Genomic DNA, 17,840 nt, shown 5'->3' with positions numbered 1-17,840 from the left:
ACTTTGAATGGTTGTCCTGTTTTGATCACTACGTTTTATTTCAAGCTTGTGTCCTTCATGAAAGTCTCATATTTGACGAAAATCAAGCCAAATCGTTGTAGTCAGTTGAACACATTCATCGCACACCACCGCTCTGTTACTTAACCTTCAAACTGCTCCAGTCGCTTTTGGGTGATGTAGGCCTACTTCAAATTACCTCTGATGATTTGTGAATCATTTTTTCTTCAGATTTAATTCTTGAAATGACGTACAGATGGCACATACACGGATTTCAGCTATCCCTCCCGTGAATTGATAAGAGGGAATTTTTTCTCGCCTATGCAAAAATAGAAGCGTATCTTCGGCTGTTTGCGCAATCCAAGAATCAAACGATATCCTCTACTAAATGGACAAGAATGGCAGATTGACTGAACATGCACTTCAACTACTACTAATCAAACAATTCCGTCACGGAAATTATTTGAGTTGTTGCCCGATTCCCCAAATTTTTATTTGTAAAAAAATCATGTATTTTGAGGGAGATCCGTCGAAAATCTTACCTTTCTGGATTCCTTTATCACGGTACCTAGATCATGGTACCCACTATAGTCAACCTAGACTTTGTCATCAAATAAAGGCCCATGATGTAATATATTCACAAGTCCCTTACACAGTCGAATCCCGTTGTAGTGAACTCCAAGAGACCGGAGAAATCACTTCGCTAAAATGAAATTTCGTTATAAAGGAATTCCAGATTTTTATATTGTTCTCATGTAAACATATCTGGGGGATTAGAAAAGTGTTCGTTAAAACGAGAATTTCGCTATAACGGTATTCGTTAAAACGCGGGATTCGTATGTAATTGCAAATCTCGTCCAGGTAGAACCAGCCGATATCAGATACTGGGAGTTGCTATTTGCTAACCAGAACAAACGAATACCGTTACAAAAATGGGTATGACTTTTCGTTGTGATTGGCAACCATAGCGTGGGAAAAAGAAATTAATTCTGTTTTTTTTTCTGGTTTTCTTCTAATGTATAATGATATTAACATATTTTTTTTCCGATCAGCATGTGATTGTGGCGGCAACTACAACTGCACCTTCGATCCGGGCTTCGTCACGAATGGGAAACAGTGCAACTGTCCGCACGGGTACGGTGATAAAGATGGAGTCTGCGTCGGTGAGGAGAAAAAATAATCATTTTATAAAAATAAATAGGAACTATTATTGTTACACGTAAAAACACATAAATATTCTGTCTTTAGTATAATTTTTTTATATACTTTAATATTGATTTAGCGCCACCTAGCGAAAATAGTAGCAAAAACTTAATGAGTGATGCAGCACGGTTTCCGCAGCAAGCACTCGACCACCACTCAATTATTGCGGTTCGTAGAACGAATTCAAGAAGCCAAAATTTATAAAGACACTGCAGCAGTAGCCTTTTTCGATTTAAAGAAATCTTTTGATAAAGTTTGGCACAATGGGCTGCTGTTTAAGATGATTCGCATGGGAATGCCGTATAACATCATCAAATTTGTGAGCAATTATCTCGACTCGCGCTCCTTCCGAGTACAGATATATGACTCAATATCTAATTCTAGACAGATTCGTTCATCAATAGCTCAGGGAAGTGTGTTAGGTCCTATCCTACACAATTTTCATATGAATGACTTCCCAGTTGCCCCTAAGGGTTTCACCGCTCTTTATGCCGACGATAGTGCCCTTTGTTGCACAAATAGGGACCCTGGCAAGGCCCTTTCAAACTTGCAAGAAATGGTAAGATTGGTCGAGCGCTGGTGTGTGCGAACCCGTGTTCAACTGAATGCAGATAAAACCAAATTCATGTGGTTCACTAACAAGTCCTCATTACCACAACAAGCACACATAGAGGTACAAGGAGTTATAATCAACCCAGTCATTCACAATAAATATTTGGGGGTGATAATGGACAAGAGATTCAGTTTCTCCCGGCAGTGTGTTGATACCATCCGTAGGGCGACCGTGGCCTCGGTCATGCTCAACAGACTAAGCCACAGGCACTCAAGTCTTTCAATTCGAAATAAAATTATTCTGTATAAGATGGCAATTAGACCGATTCTTCTGTATGCTGCGCCTGTCTGGTTGTTCTCGAAGAAAATGAATATCATCGCTCTGGAGAGATTTCAGAACAAGACTCTGAGGAGATACACCGGACTACCTTGGTACGTTAGAAACGTTAATATCAGACGTGATTCCGGAGTGGCTGATGTAACGTCATATGCAAAGAAACTGGCAAAGAACTTATTTGATAAATTGAACGATTCTGAATTTCCACACCTTGCGGAGATTTCATCGTACGACAGTAGACGCAAAGCACGATTAAAAAGACCAAAAAATTTTCTACACATGCCTCGACCTGTGTTGCCAGGTCTATGAAGATTTGAAAACTTTTGAAAAAAAAAAAAAAAACCCCTTGGGTCTCAGGTGAACCTACGTCTTCACCCACCTTATTGGAATCTAGCTATCATTGCAAAGCGCACTACTGCACAGGAATTGGCAGAGTCATGATGAAGGGGGTTTGATGGATTATAACTATCCATTGGAACCCCGTTTCACCAATTACGGTTTTTCGGTTTTTTCGGTAACTACAATTTAAAATATTTAATTATTTAAAAGTGAGCCATGTCTGCATGGTATTTGGAATGGAATGTTAAGTGTGTGTGATTATATAATGAAACGCGATAGGTATCTGTAAGCTAAAAGTTATCGAAAACGCCCTCTTGTAATTCCATTGATGTAAATTTCACTATTCTTTTGCCAGATTGCGAGTGTGGAGGCCCTGAATACACCTGTATATTCAAGAAAGGATTGGTTTCACACCTGAAAACCTGCAAGAGTGAGTTTCCAGCTCTCTTTACACGACTATTTTGTGAAAGCATACATCTGAAAATCGTTGTAAAGTGTTTATGATTGAAATTTTAAGAATTTAGTACAATCTATCGCTAAAATAGAACTTATGAATTTGATTTGAACTTATAATTCGGCCAGGACTTCTGGACCACCTTTAAAAGTAGGATCCTAACCCCCGTAAAAAACAAAATTTCCGAGACATTTTTCATAAACTGAATTCGGATTTAAAAATTAGATGAAACCATGTATTATAAAGTCGTTGCCCTGTCTCTGCTAATGCCATCGAAATCAACGTTTCTATGTACATTACTCACTGAGATATTTTGATTTGAAAAACGGAGGAAAGTTTGAAAAAAAAAACCAGCATTACAAGTGGTTTCTTAATTCGAATATCTCAATGAATATTGCACTTTGATACGTGGATTTCTATTTATTTTTTTTTTTTTTTTGCATCAGGAGAGACAGGGCAACGACTTTTTAATTCCGTTTCTGAAGAGCTTAAGGTGTCCGTATAAACAGTTGACATTTTCATTTTAACAACTGTACAAAACCCCTTGCAACATGAATGGCATATCTGAGTTACTGCACGTTATTTGGATATTTCTTCTATTTAGAAGTATGCCTCTAGGATCAACGGTTCACCAGTAAAATGTCATATGCCTTGTTATCTATGCACCCGGTATAATGACATGCGAAAGACATTTTGCCGCGACGAAACAGGTTCATAGAATGTCTGGGACAGTGTTTTAATTAGTGGACGATATCCCCTTCTAGAGGGAGACTAGACAAGTGGTAGAAGCTATAGCAATAATGTCGGATCTTCTAGGAAGAGTTTCTTAGAATTTTTTCACCCATGGCCCCTTTGGACCTTTGAAGACCGGACACACCCCGCTTCCCATCGTCTAAGCCGCAAGTCGTTACAGGAATCGTCATCGAATGAACTAAGATCAGCAGAATTCATTATAGCCAAGTAAATCACACTTAATTCGTTCTTGTCATCAATGACTTAATTTATCCCCTTGCGGGTGAACTTGCTTCTGGTTTCCATTTATTGGTTACTTCTGTTGACGCGGACGTGGTCGAAGATCATATTTCCTCTTAAGATCAATCACGGGGCTCTTGCAACACCTAGAAAGAAATGATCGAGCTCAGAATTGGCGATTTCTATGCCCCACATCCAATCACTATGCGGTATTTGTGAGCCAATCGGGAAGATTCTACGCCAAAACAAGAAGAAATGAAATAGGATGCTGTGTTTCAAAATGTGTCAAACTTGCTAGGTAGTCTGAATGACGTTTGTAGCAACCATTGTGCCTTCTATGTCTAGGAGGTGTTGGCTCTTGCCGGTTTGAACTCCTCATCGCTCCCACCGCTCAGACGCGCACTGCCAGTCTTCTTATTACGTATGTGGTGTAAGTTGTTATCGAGGAGCAATATAATCCACCGCACCTGAGCAAGGCTCATAGGGCTCTTCAAAGCTCTCTTTTTGAAATACAGTCGGCCGTTCTCGGGATAGCACCAAAATGAAATTTTTTTGTATATCTCACCACACAAGCACACTTGGCGTTGTCCGACTTCTTGAAACGTTCTGGACATGTCGGCAATGGGCCGTGCTCAGTTATCATAATCACTTTCTCTCTAGACCAAATGGTACCATTCCAACGGACGCGTTTCTGTATCTTGTAGGCATCTTTATGTGCATTCTTGTGTTATAGCAGTTGCCGCTTTTGTAACAGGTCACTTTTTAGCACCTGTTCGATGTGACTGCTTGGCAGCAAGAATTGTTCTTCCGTTGGGAGATTAAGAACATCTTCGACCAATCTGTCCGCAGTTTCATTCCACGCTATTCCTGCATGACCTTTCACCTATTTGATACTGATAGACGGATGGTTGTATAAATGCTTGCGTATTCGTCGAGTATTTTCATGTGGAGCGCGCTGATCACGAATCGCATTAATACTAGACGCGCTGTCAGTATATATCGTTGTCTGCTGATTTTGCTTAATCGCCCCTTCTACTGCAGCTAGTATGGCCAGAACCTCCGCCTGAAAGATGCTGTTATTTTGACGCAACCGTCGACTCCAAGCGTCTTCAACAGATCCATCTGCATTCATAACTACATATTCACAGGCCGTGGCTGTTTCTGTTTTTGAGCCGTCCGTGAATATACTAATAGCTTCATCCGATGAACATTGTTCCGTACCAGGCAGTGGAGCTTGATTCTGGAACAAGTCCACATTGGGATGATGAAGCCAATTCCTATTGTTCCCTTCGTAGGCATCAAGTGTTATAAGAATTCCGTCCATGCAAAACCTCCCTAACCCGAATGCAGGATTGTAGATCGACGTGCGTCATAATTGAACATATAGGCTGAGTGGAGGGTTTCCCGTAGCAGTATACAGAGCATCATTGGCCGTAGTTCTGTATGCACCAGTTACATACAATAAGAACGGACGTTGGGCAACATCTAGTAATTTATTTACGGAGTCTCTGTGTCGGGTTTTTATACCAGATGGCGCTTGCGTATGAAATTTGCCGTTGTACAACCGATTTGTACAAAATGTTCCTGATATTTTGGTGTATACCCTACTTTGGGCCTGCTATGCGTCTCAATTTTTGCATGGTGTCTTGAAGCTTGTCAATTTGTTTTGCCACATGCGTCGTAAATTTGAACTGATGGTCAATATGCACTCCAAGATATTTCATGCATTTAGGTATTTGCAGTCGAACACCATTGATTCTTATGCAGGTACGCTTTTTCTTCGGGTGTGGCCATCGTAATTTAGTTTTAGTCATCTCCATGCTGAGACGATGATCTTCTAGCCATTTCGACAGTTCGTCAAACGCGGCATCTACAGTGCTGCCAATGTTGTTGGGGATTTTCGCTGGAATCACAAAGACCAGATCATTGGCGAAAGCTTGGACATGGACATCCGGTTTCCAATTCTTTTTCAGCAGTGAGTCACGCACGATAGACCATAGTAGTCTTGAGGACAGCCCATGGCCTGATGATTTTCCGCGTCTCCTCCATCAGTTGGCATCACAACCGTTCGATCTTTTAGCATGTGTTCTCCACTATACAAACGAGGTTGTGAGGAATCGGTAATTTTCGTAAAGTATTTATTATTATCTCGTGGCGGACCGAATCAAAAGCACCGCGAATGCCTATGGAAACTATGGCCGTTACTTGACCTCGTCGATGTCTAGTGGTGATCTCTTCCATCAGTGACGCTACTGCCATAATATAATATCTTCTCATACACCCCCCCCCCCAACTCGTCCCGGACAACCACTGTAGCAAAAACAGTACAAACACTCACACACTTCTGGCGCAACTCAGTAGATAATAATAATGTCTTTATTGTGCATTAGGCCGGAACCCACTGAACACTGATGTATAAAAGATATTTGAATTCACAGAATGTCTGATCTAATTTAATGACGCTCAAAAATCGGTCCGATCTATGCTTGCGACGCTATTCTATACTATACGGTAACGTCATACCAATACCAAATTTTAACCACTGGAAACTGTCTTTCTAACTAGATACTGAACACTGACTTCGCACGCGTTGTCCAGAAGTTATTAAGATTCCAAAGTCTGGCCTAGTTTCTTTAGACTTTTTTATGACGCTCAAAACTCCGGCTGATTTATAAGTCACATTCACGTCACAATATACTCTTCGGATTTTGCTCCAACAGATTTCAGCATATTTCGACCAATCACCTTTGTAATAATCTTTCGCAAAAAGAATCCACACTTACAAGCTTCGCATCCACAATCTCAGCCTTTCACAGCTGTAGACACGTTGAGATAAAATGTTGTGCTAAATGCCGATGGGAAATACGTTGGTCTGTATTTTTGTTGATAAAAAAACTGACAAATGATAGTTTTATAGTTACGACCAGCTACACACACAAAGAATTTTCGTGCTGGTCTCTATGGAAGAAAATATAACTTCATGAATAAATGTAATTATTAATTAACCCTTAAAGCGACATTGATGAGATATCTCGCCTGATTGCAAGCCTCTTATTTTAGTACTGACTAGTCAAGATATTTTGTAAAGTTGATTTCTCTCTCAATAGAAACCTTTTCCCTATACCCCCATTTTTTTTGGAAATCGGCAGAAATCCTAGTTAAAAAATGGTATGACATCTTATACGGGGGTTGTCGGGATTTTTGCTATGCCACTTATATGGTTAATATCAATTAAATGCTAATAAATTATAGTCCCTAATAACTGTAAATACATATATTCGTGAGCTCATCGTACTTTTTTTTTTGTTATCTACCGGCAGAAGTGAATCCTTGCAGACCAAATCCCTGTAAGAATTCCGGAAAGTGTACCAAAGGTGAAGGACTCAAATATACGTGCGAATGCAAATCACCATTCTGGGGAAAAAACTGCGAAGATGGTGAGTATAAAACGAGTTATAGTATTGAACTGCATGACTGATTATTTTATGATACTCGGGATTCTCATCTGCTAGGTCTATAGAAAAAGATGATTTTATGGAATGTCTTATCAAAATGATTTTTAGCTATCTTAGCATGATGCAAATTCTCACTGTAGAACGCGATAATTTCTTATCTTGAATGTTATCAGTCACTGTTATCTTATCAGCAGGACAGATGTTTCAAGTGTCTAATATTTTGATGTCTCTGTGCACAAATGTCTCGTTCGAAAAATGTTTTGAAATTTTTTTTTTCGGAATTAAGTACTCTTTGCATAGTTCATTCATTTATGAAGTCATGTTATACTTCCCAAAGTATTTTAAATGTAAATTATTTGGTATTACACGACTAGAGAAAGAGAGCGGGATCTTCGCAGGGATGACACACCTCTAACAGTGTTTTATATATTTACTAATTAGAGCATCTCGTCCGAAATACCACTACAGTAATACCCGAAGTTATGCGGTAGGAGGGGCTCTAATGATCAACGCGTAAGTCGAATTCGATCATTTCGGGATACAATTTTGCATACAAAGATGTATGGATAATAATTAATTGGGACCAAAATTTAGAAATAAAACACCTGTGTTTGGGTAAAAAATCAGTTACTCTTGCACAACGTACTAAATGAGAAAGTAATTTTCATGATAATACTTTCATTAAATCTAAGTTGGCTTAGAAAGGTCCATATCTCCTGAAATCTATGCAAACGAACGTGCTTAATGTGTAGCACGCTACAAATATTTTCATAAAACCTTGGTTTCGAAGGCAAGAATGAAACTTTCACTCGTGGGTTGGAATTAATTAAAAATCGCAGAAAACCAGTGAATTATCACTGATAATCATCGCATTTAATGAACTTTTCACAGCACACAATAACGTTGGACTTCGGGTACGAAATCGTGACCAGTCTGCAAAAAAGGCGGATGCCATAGAGACCAAGTCTTGAAATAAAATTTCTAAAAATCACGGCAAAGTTTTTATTTTTACCAACTTCCCAAGCTTATACTGCGGTCTCTCAAAAATTAGCGTAGCTTAATACATATGCTGTTCTATGGAATTATTCACGTATTACGTCAGGAGGTTTTTTAGTCATTTTTAACACCCGTGCCAGCAAACTCTTACACACTCCCTCCTTGTCAGTAAAATTTCGCCAGCTTTGCCCCATACCTCCTAACGCATGTTAGGATCACGTGAAGGACCGCGATTCGATCATAAGCGGAAACCACCAGCTTTTCTTTCTGAAGTTCGTCTTGGCATTAATAGGGGTCATAGGGGGCTCTTCCCCCCTCCCCTTACACGATCAAAAAATATTTAAAAATGAATTAAAATTTCGGAAAAAAATGTCTTTATGTTACTATAACCAATTTCTGTTAATTGCAATGTTATTTGAAGGCTAGAGGAATTCAAAATTTATTTTTTAAGAAATTCGGCCCACCTTCTAAACCATATACGCTGAACCCATGGCCCACGGACCACATGTGACCCACCACCTCAAAAATAATTTTGTAAAAATATACTGAGCGACACATTTACAAATCGCTTAAGTGGCCTGCGACACAATTCCAGAACACTTAAGTGATCCGTGGCACATTTAGAGATCTCTTGAGTGACATGTGTGTGGGACAGTTCTGGAACACTTAGTGCAGTTCTACATCACTCAAGTTACCCGCGACACATTCCCAGATTACTTCAGAGATCTGCGGCATAATTACGGATCACTTGAGTGGCGCAAGGTACAGTTCCGCAACGTTGAAGCGGCCCGCGACACATTTCAGATCACTTGAATAATCCGCGGAACGTTTAGAGATCGCTAAAATTGCTCTACAGAGGACTTATTAATGTGTAGAATGTTAGTTCAGTTGCCCACAAACTAGCAAGAGGTTTTTCTTATTTTTGGTACACCGCGTAAGATGTCACTATACAAGAATATTCCATATTTTATATAGGGTGGTTGATGACGTAGGCATTATTCAACTGCCCCCACATCGTCATCAAAAGTCAGCAAACCGGAACCCCCCCACCCCCGACCCCATCGATGCTGACGTAATACTTTAATGACGCCTAAAACCAACCAAAAAATATACTTTAATCATTAGTAATTCGCAATGAAGATGACAATACTGAAAAAATTCATACACATCTCTAGACACGCACTCATACTGTTAGGTATATGCACACACTCCTGACACAATGCACTCGGTTGTAAATTACCCACGGGGATAGACCGCAATAGCCTAGCCCGAGGGGACTGTCTGCCAATTTACAGACTGCCCTTGATGGCTATGAAGGGGGCTATAGATAAGGTTGTGCGTGTTTTTGTGTAGATATAAAGTCAATAGAAAGAAAAACATACGGTCCAGGACTAGAGCTTAGAAATTGTGTACTCTTTACACTTGAGCACATTATCAGCCTATCAGAATCGAGCTACTAAGACGTAATAGAAACATCACTGTAGGCGTAATATGAGAGGAAGCGATTTTTTTCTTGCAAAAAATCCAGCTGATATGTATGGCACCTTATCGCCAAACACCAGGGTCTATTAAAGATTTCGCTTTCAATTTGTCATGACGTCTCGTTGCTCACACGATAATATTACAATGACATAATTTAATGGTACTATAATATTACGATCATAATAATAATGATGTTGACATGCAATATCATTATTATGCAATACAGCGGCTTGCCGCAACGCAAGTTCTATGTTTCGTTTCCTAATGAATCTATTTTCATTATGAACCAATAACAAAGGAATGAGTCGGCACAGCACCTCCTAAAGATAGCAGGCCTCCACAGTCTGCTTGTGACGTCAGTAAGTAGTCCATTTTCCCTCAGAATGTTCAGCGGAAAAAATTTCGCTGCTCGTGCCAGTATCATCGTCGTCGTTAAAAAGTCTCGCCACAGAGACCAAGAGTCCTACAAACAGTACAAATATTCAGCCATTACACTTCACTCACTTCGCTTCTGAGATATAGATGGCAGCACTGAAAAATCATACACGACACTAGATACGCACTCAGACTGCTAGGTACAACACACTTACAATTCCGGCACAACTTACTAGGTAGTATCATCGTTGTGAGGAAAAGAAATGATCGGGCTTGGAATTGGCGATTTCTGTGCCACACATCCAATAACTATGCGGTATTTTTGACCCCACCGGGAAGATTCTACGCCAAAATAAGAAGAAACGAAATAGGATGCTGTGTTTCAAAATGTGGCAAACTTGCTAGGTAGTCTGAATGATGTTTATGGCAAACAGTGCAGAGGTCTTCTACCTGTAGGAGGTGCTGGTCGGCACCCCTATGAATCGCTAAATGATAGCAGCCGTGATTATTGTCAACTTGATGCAACTGAACCACACATTTGGATAAAATCAGAAAAAAATGAAATCATTTTCAGTGATTCAAGAAACGATAACTTATTATACGGTTGCTGTTTCGGAACAACCTCCTCCCCGTGTATCTGTGGTGAATTATAATAAATCACATTTATCCTGTGCAACTGTTAAAAGAAATTAAATGTTATAGGAAATTAATTTTTTCAAACGAAGATGGTAAAGACGAAAAACAAAATTGGAGGGGGTTCGAACTCACAACCTTCGTTTTGTGTATCCCTTGACCTTCCCACTGTACCAATCGTGTTACCGGATTTGAGTAGAATTTAGTATATCCAATATTAAATATCGCTAGGAAACATGGTGACGCCAAACGGATCAAAAGTCACGGTACAGCGTCGCGGTCCACTGTGATGTTTCTATGATGTCACAGTTGCTTCACTCTGATTGGCTGGTAATATGCAAAAGTATAAAGCTCTCACAGTTTCGAAGAGCTAGTCGGTGCCACCATCAGAATATTATATAATTCAGATCTTTTTGCAAAGAAACTCAAGCCCTATACAACCACAAGTTTACAATTAGTCAATCAAGTCATGCAACTGCTCTTCAGGAGAAGGGGGGGGGGGGAAGCACCACGTAAGCTAAATTTACAAATTGTAACGCAAAAAAAAAAAAAACACGTACGTTAAAGATGTAATTTCAGAACAAAATTAAAGTAAAACCAAAAATAAATGTAGGTACATGTATTTAACATGACAAAGAATGAATTTGCTTACTGTATCATTCGTAAAAGTATTCCATCAGTTATCAACTTACACACCTCAATATCTTATGACCTGCATTTACACAATCATTTTTGACAGTGAGAATGATTGTCCACAACTTACATTTGTAGTGATAAAGAAGTAGTAATAATATTTGAAAGTTTTTAATAAATATTGAGTTTAAACTTTATGAACCGTTGCATCATGTGAACTTTATGAAGTCTGCATATAGTGGAAATAGCAGAACACGAAAACAATCGATCCAAAATTCATCAAAATATAAATTATTTTTTCGAAAAACTTTTGAACTTTCTTTCAAATAGCAAAAAACAATAATGTGAAGAATTTAGTTTAAATTTCAAATGTAGATGGCGCTCTTTCAATGAATTATTTAAAAAAACGAAACGTTCGAAGCCAAAGAAATGGATTAAGATCTAGGTATAATATAACACTCTTACGTCTACGGTGCAAGCAAGTCTCTGGTTCCCTGAATAAATTTTGTTACTCTTTTTTATTATTATTTAATTTTTTTGGCATTAGTCCAGCACCTCCTGGAGATAGAAAACCTCCGCACTCTGCTTGTGACGTCAGTAAGTAGTCCATTTTCCCTCAGAATATTCAGGGGAAAAAATTCCCTGCTCGTGCAAGTATCATCGTTGTGAGGAAAAGAAATGATCGGGCTTAGAATTGGTGATTTCTATGTTCCACATCCAATCACTATCCGGTATTTGTGAGCCAATCAGGAAGATTCTACGCCAAAATAAGAAGAAACGAAATAGGATGCTGTGTTTCAAAATGTGGCAAACTTGCTTGGTAGTCTGAATGGCGTTTATGGCAAACAGTGCAGAGGCCTTCTATCTCTAGGAGGTGCTGATTAGTCACGCAACTGATTCGATGGTGGATCCTCACTACGGGAATCCGTGAGGGATTTACTTGTGCTCGTTTCGGCATGTATGACCGTGTTATTTCAGTTAATCTTCGGGTTTTGACTCTTTTAAGCTGGAAGACCTTTCTGTTCCACAGATGCTTTGTGCGAATAGGACGAAGGCCATAGGATGATATACAAAATAATTGTCAGCATATAAAATGATGTAAAACGTAGTTAATTGTTTTTTTAGTCCAAGCTCACACATGGACCCCTGAAACCCCGTCAAGGACACCTTTTCTAAAGGATCCAAAATGTGAAGCGCAATGAACTCATACGTTGTCATCCACATGACTCAGATGAAGCCTCACGTGAGACCCATTTGTCTGAGGCATGATGCGTTTTTCGTGACTTGTGATCCCTTTATAAATTAGTCACTCCAAAATATAGAAGGCGGATGACAGCACAAGTATAGCGCGAAACAAGGCCAACTTCATAACTCCAACAAACATTCCGTATTTCTCGCATCAGCCAGTATGCCACCAAACTCGAAAGGACTCTGGTGCGTTCCCGTCACGTCGGAAAAAGCGAGGTTTGATGTGGATCACATTATGAAAGCCCATCCAGCCAATTCAATGGATTTTTAATAAATATATTTAAGAATTTTCGAGAAAATGTGATTCGAATTTCACAGCATGCTGGGGTCTCTCTCGATGTTTCCCTTCACGTCGGGTAATGCAGGCGAATACGCCATATACAACTGTATATAAGTTAGGCCACGTATACATACACACGTCACGTTCAAGCACGTAACCAATTCATTTAATAGTTTCCAGAAAAATTTTTACGAGATGCATCCACGGTAAAGTAGTAGTGGTAGTTGATGCAGATGCAGTGTTAATTCACCGTTGATGTTCAGATGCAGTGTTAATTCACCGTTGATGTTCAGATGCAGTGTTAATTCACCGTTGATGTTCAGATGCAGTGTTAATTCACCGTTGATGTTCAGATGCAGTGTTTACTCTTTGTTCATGCAGATACAGTTTGTTTCCTGTTCATGCAGATACAGTTTGATCTCTGTTCATGCAGATACAGTTTGTTTCCTGTTCATGCAGATACAGTTTGATCTCTGTTCATGCAGATACAGTTTGATCTCTGTTCATGCAGATACAGTTTGATCTCTGTTCATGCAGATACAGTTTGATCTCTGTTCATGCAGATAAAGTTTGATCTCTGTTCATGCAGATACAGTTCCCTGTTCATGCAAATGCAGTTAGTCCATTGTTCACGCAGATGTAGTGAATTCACTGTTTATGCTAATTGAATAAGTTCACTGTTTATGCAAATTTAATTAGTTTACTGGTCATGCAGACTGAATTATTTCACTGTTCATGCAGATACAGTTAGTTCACTGTTCATGCAGATACAGTTAGTTCACTGTTCACGCAGATACAGTTAGTTCACTGTTCACGCAGATACAGTTAGTTCACTGTTCACGCAGATGCAGTTCATTGTCCATGGATCACTGTCCATGCAAATGTAGTTCACTGTCCACACAGTCTAAATGAATTTACGGATGTTCGGTTAACGAACTTTTGATCACCTTCTCTAGGTTGTCTCAAAACATTGTTCTTAAATAATATTATACGGTGTCCCAGACTTTTTAACTGAACCTCATATCATCCCGAAGCATTGCCTTAGAACCACAGATAACGCGATCAATTCAGAATTTGGTGAGTTGAGTACAAAAAATAAAATCACTAAAAAAACAATACGCATGCTCTGAGATTTTCTCCTCCAATATGTAGTCAAAAGCTATGAATAACATGGGTTACCATTCTGTTTCCATGCGCATAACTCAATTGGACATGCTTCTATTTCTTCCAAAAAAATCTTTCTTCAGAATGTTTCAAATTTCTTACCGATCTGGAATTTGTTTCCGATTTCATGCAGTTTTCTAACGATAATTTCCTATTATGCATACCGATAATTCAGATGAGAGTAGCTGTCTCGTCGTGCCCTGCCATAACGGAGGCCAGTGCAGAAAGATAGGCATGAACTACCACTGCGTGTGTCCTCCAAACTTCGCTGGGAAGCGTTGCCAAGAAGGTAAATATTGAACTTTTTTTATCCAAATCTGTTTCCTATACAGTGTTCCCCGGAAAGATCGCATATACTTGAAACTACAAATATCCTCGCTTGAAAGACGCATATAATGTGTGGTTGAACCATATATCTACAGCCTATACTTCTAGAATAAAAACGGATTTAGAGTAGGATCCGCTACGAAGAAGCTTTTTTGGATTCGTAAGAATTTAAGTGATGTGCACTCGGAGCTAGTTGTCTATCACGGCCTTGGTAATTCTTGGTATTACGTTTTTTAGCAGACGGCACCGGCACACAAAACGTGCTGCATTGACGTGGCTTATTTTAAATTTTAGTTGCTTAATTTAGTGTTTTAAGTGATATATTTCTTGTAGTGTTGTTTTAGATTCGCTGATATCAGCGTGGGGTATTTTTTATAATATTTTTAATCTACACGTTACGAAATGGATCAAATCCAAGAAGTAGTTGGCGAGTAATAATGGATTCTGGTATTAGCATTTAAAGAAATAGTAATAACTTCAAACATAAGTAATAACGAAGTGAACACTACTGTCTCTTGTTGGCTTCAAATCGGCCCAATCAAAATTGACTTACTTACGTGATTCAAATGAAATGGATCCGAGAAAAACGTTCTTAGTGGAAGTTATCTCATAAGCAAATGGAAAATTTCTTATTTTTAAATGTTTAAATTGTTGAATGGAGCAAGTCAATAAATAAACAGATACTAATGGCAATAATCGGAAAGATAACTTTGAAAATACAATAGAATGTCGGCTATCCGGCCTCCGTACTACTCGACTTAGGGCGGTATTCACCGACATGGTTTAAGCTATAGTCACAATTTTTTGGTAAGAGATCGGCACGGATTGGTTAAATTCAGGGTTTTAACCAATCTATGTTGATCTCTTATCCAAAAATTATAACTACAGGTTTAAACCATGTCGGTGAATACGGCCCTTAGTCTCTTGGCGCTATGACGTCGCCAAATCATCGGAGCCGTCACTAAATTTCTCGAAGTTTGTTGCTAATTTCCCGATATTTAGAGAAGAATGCGTTAATTTCCACTTTTACATAACATAATGACTATTTAATGGCGATATAATAAATGATAAATAAGATCTATTAACATAATTTTCGTAACGCTATTTATATTCTTGGATTTCCTTTTTTACTCTAATAAATTTTTAAAACGTACAGTACAGACCAGGCATTCAACATTATGTGCAGGGTGTTCTGTTAATGGACCGACAAACTCAGACGGTTGTTAGTAGATATCAAGAGAAACAAAAATTGCAATGGAACATTGTGTCGCAGACCACGTTGAATGGGTGAAAATCGCGAAAAACGCATGCAGGTTTCGACGTCACGCTGGAAGGACAAAAAGTACAATGATAACTACAAAAAGATTTATTCGATTAATTATTACAAGAGTTCTTGGAAGTGGTGGCCACACTGACGTCATTGAACAGTCTACAACGACGTAAAAACGATTCCCGGACGCGCGCTCGAAGATATCAGGTATGCTTTTGTTGTCTGACGTAGTGACTTCAATCCGCACTATGCGATCTTCCGGTGACGTAAGCGACGCTGCTTACGTCAAACATAGTGAGTGAGCACACGAACGCATTCAGCGATCAACTGGCATCCACCTTTCGTCTCCTCTGGACTCAGAGCCCGCATGCGTTTTTCGCGATATTCACTCTCTCAATGCGACACTATATTCCATTGCATATTTTGTTACTCTAGATGCCTACTAACAACCCCCTGAGTTTGTCGGTCCATTAACAGAACACCTGTACCAATAGGTCGCAAAATATGAATAGGAACGGTTTTTGATATTAAAAAAGTGTTTTGACAGTATGGGGGGTCGGGGATAGGTAGTAAGCATTTACAGTACACCGGCCTATCCGGCTTTTCTGCTATCCGGCCGCCACATTGGGGTGGATGCTGCAGATTCTATTGTAATTCAGTAAAACGAGCACTGAGGGATTGCAAATAATCGTAATTAACAAACTAGAAAGCGGGCGCACCGTTCTCTATTCTGCCAGGGCAATGACGTCACGCATGACGTAAGCTGCTGACCGACGCCAGGGTGTCATGAAACAGCGGATACTATATAGCCCGGATGCTGGACACCAATCTTTATTGTAACTGAGTCATCAAAATTATTGTTTTGCGTCCAACTCAATGATTAAGAGTCATAAGATTTATGACTCCGTGTGTGTTTGAATTTTTTTATGCTATTCTGAATGATGAATCTTTCCTACTGACTTCTAAGCGGTTTCCGGGCTATTGGGCCGTGGTCTAGGATAATATCCCTGAAACCGTTTTCAAGTGATTTAACACCGGCCATGGAAGCCTCCGAGAATACTTTTTTGAGTTTATGCGGTTTTCACGGGACACCAAATATATAAACTCATGTTTTTTCAGTTTGTCATAATTGGTGAAATCCCCATTTGTTATTGCAGCTGTAATGAGCGCAGAAGTCGATGGATGTTCAGGGAATCCATGTAAGCTAGGAGCCACTTGTGAATCACTGGCAAAAGGAGCGTACAAGTGCCACTGTCCATCGCATACCGGTATCGACTGTGAAGAAGGTGAGTAATTATGACACGATGCATTTTGGTGATTTTGCGGTGCTCCTTCAGCAACGAAAGCTCATGCAGGAAAATGTGCTCATCATATGTCTCTATTTATTTTTTAGAGTTGAATAACAGAGGTGTCTGTAACCTTCCTTGCAAGAATGGCGGTTATTGTAAAAGATTATCGAACATCTACTACCAGTGCGTTTGTCCAGCTGGTTTTACCGGAGGCTTATGTGAAACAGGTATAACATTTGATTTTATACACCTATATCAAACGATTATTTACGTGCTATGACGAGTAGCGGGAATTATTTTTTCTGCTTGATTGCAATCCATTCCGCCGTATGCTTTTTTTTTATGGATGAGGAATTAAAGTTTCAAAACTTGGAATTGATTTGTTAGTTCTATATCAAACTTAGCTCGTCCAGCACAATGGTTCACAGCCCGTACCATAATTTGTATAATGCAAGGTCACCGCATTTTAAGAGTTGAATTTAACATGGTATTTATGTTGAAAAACTCGGGCATGTGCTACTTTTTCAATATAAATTTCTCGAAATTTATCACTTTTGCCGGCAATTATGCATAGTAACCAAACGCCATTGGTAAATTCAATAAGCACTAAAAAATTATCACTTTCACCAGCTATTCTGCATAGTATTAAATCGTCGCGTCGTTTGAAAACGTGATAAATCGTACCATATATATGATATGTTATGCGTGATGGAGCAGGCTAATATTGGTTACATTAAGCAGTTTAAGATTAATGATACATGCATTGTATCATTATATCGGGTAGTATCTTAAAATTTGTAATATATATCATTATATCGGGGTCCGTGCATAGTC

The 17,840-nt window shown here is 39.2% G+C and overlaps 1 protein-coding gene across 4 annotated transcripts in view; it reads left to right on the top strand.

The window, feature by feature from the left end:
- Positions 1–17,840, top strand: part of LOC149081475 (uncharacterized) — a 67,307-nt gene that overhangs the window by 13,235 nt on the left and 36,232 nt on the right. For 3 of the 4 annotated variants that reach the window (XM_089238400.1, XM_089238398.1, XM_089238399.1), the window contains exons 3-5: positions 1,050–1,160; positions 2,784–2,858; positions 7,175–7,291. In XM_089238400.1, coding sequence (XP_089094526.1) covers positions 1,050–1,160; positions 2,784–2,858; positions 7,175–7,291 — 303 coding nt within the window. Of the gene's footprint in view, positions 1–1,049; positions 1,161–2,783; positions 2,859–7,174; positions 7,292–14,295; positions 14,410–16,874; positions 17,004–17,110; positions 17,234–17,840 lie in introns of all 4 variants that reach the window. The other variant, XM_089238397.1, reaches the window with a different exon arrangement.

Source organism: Pholcus phalangioides, unplaced genomic scaffold (genome assembly GCF_987345545.1).
Source record: "Pholcus phalangioides strain wild (caught in Gottingen) unplaced genomic scaffold, Ppha-v1.0 ptg000010l_1, whole genome shotgun sequence".
NCBI classification, from domain to species: Eukaryota; Metazoa; Arthropoda; class Arachnida; order Araneae; family Pholcidae; genus Pholcus; species Pholcus phalangioides.
The sequence above is the reverse complement of the archived record's forward strand: the minus strand, read 5'-3'. Positions and strand labels throughout refer to the sequence as shown.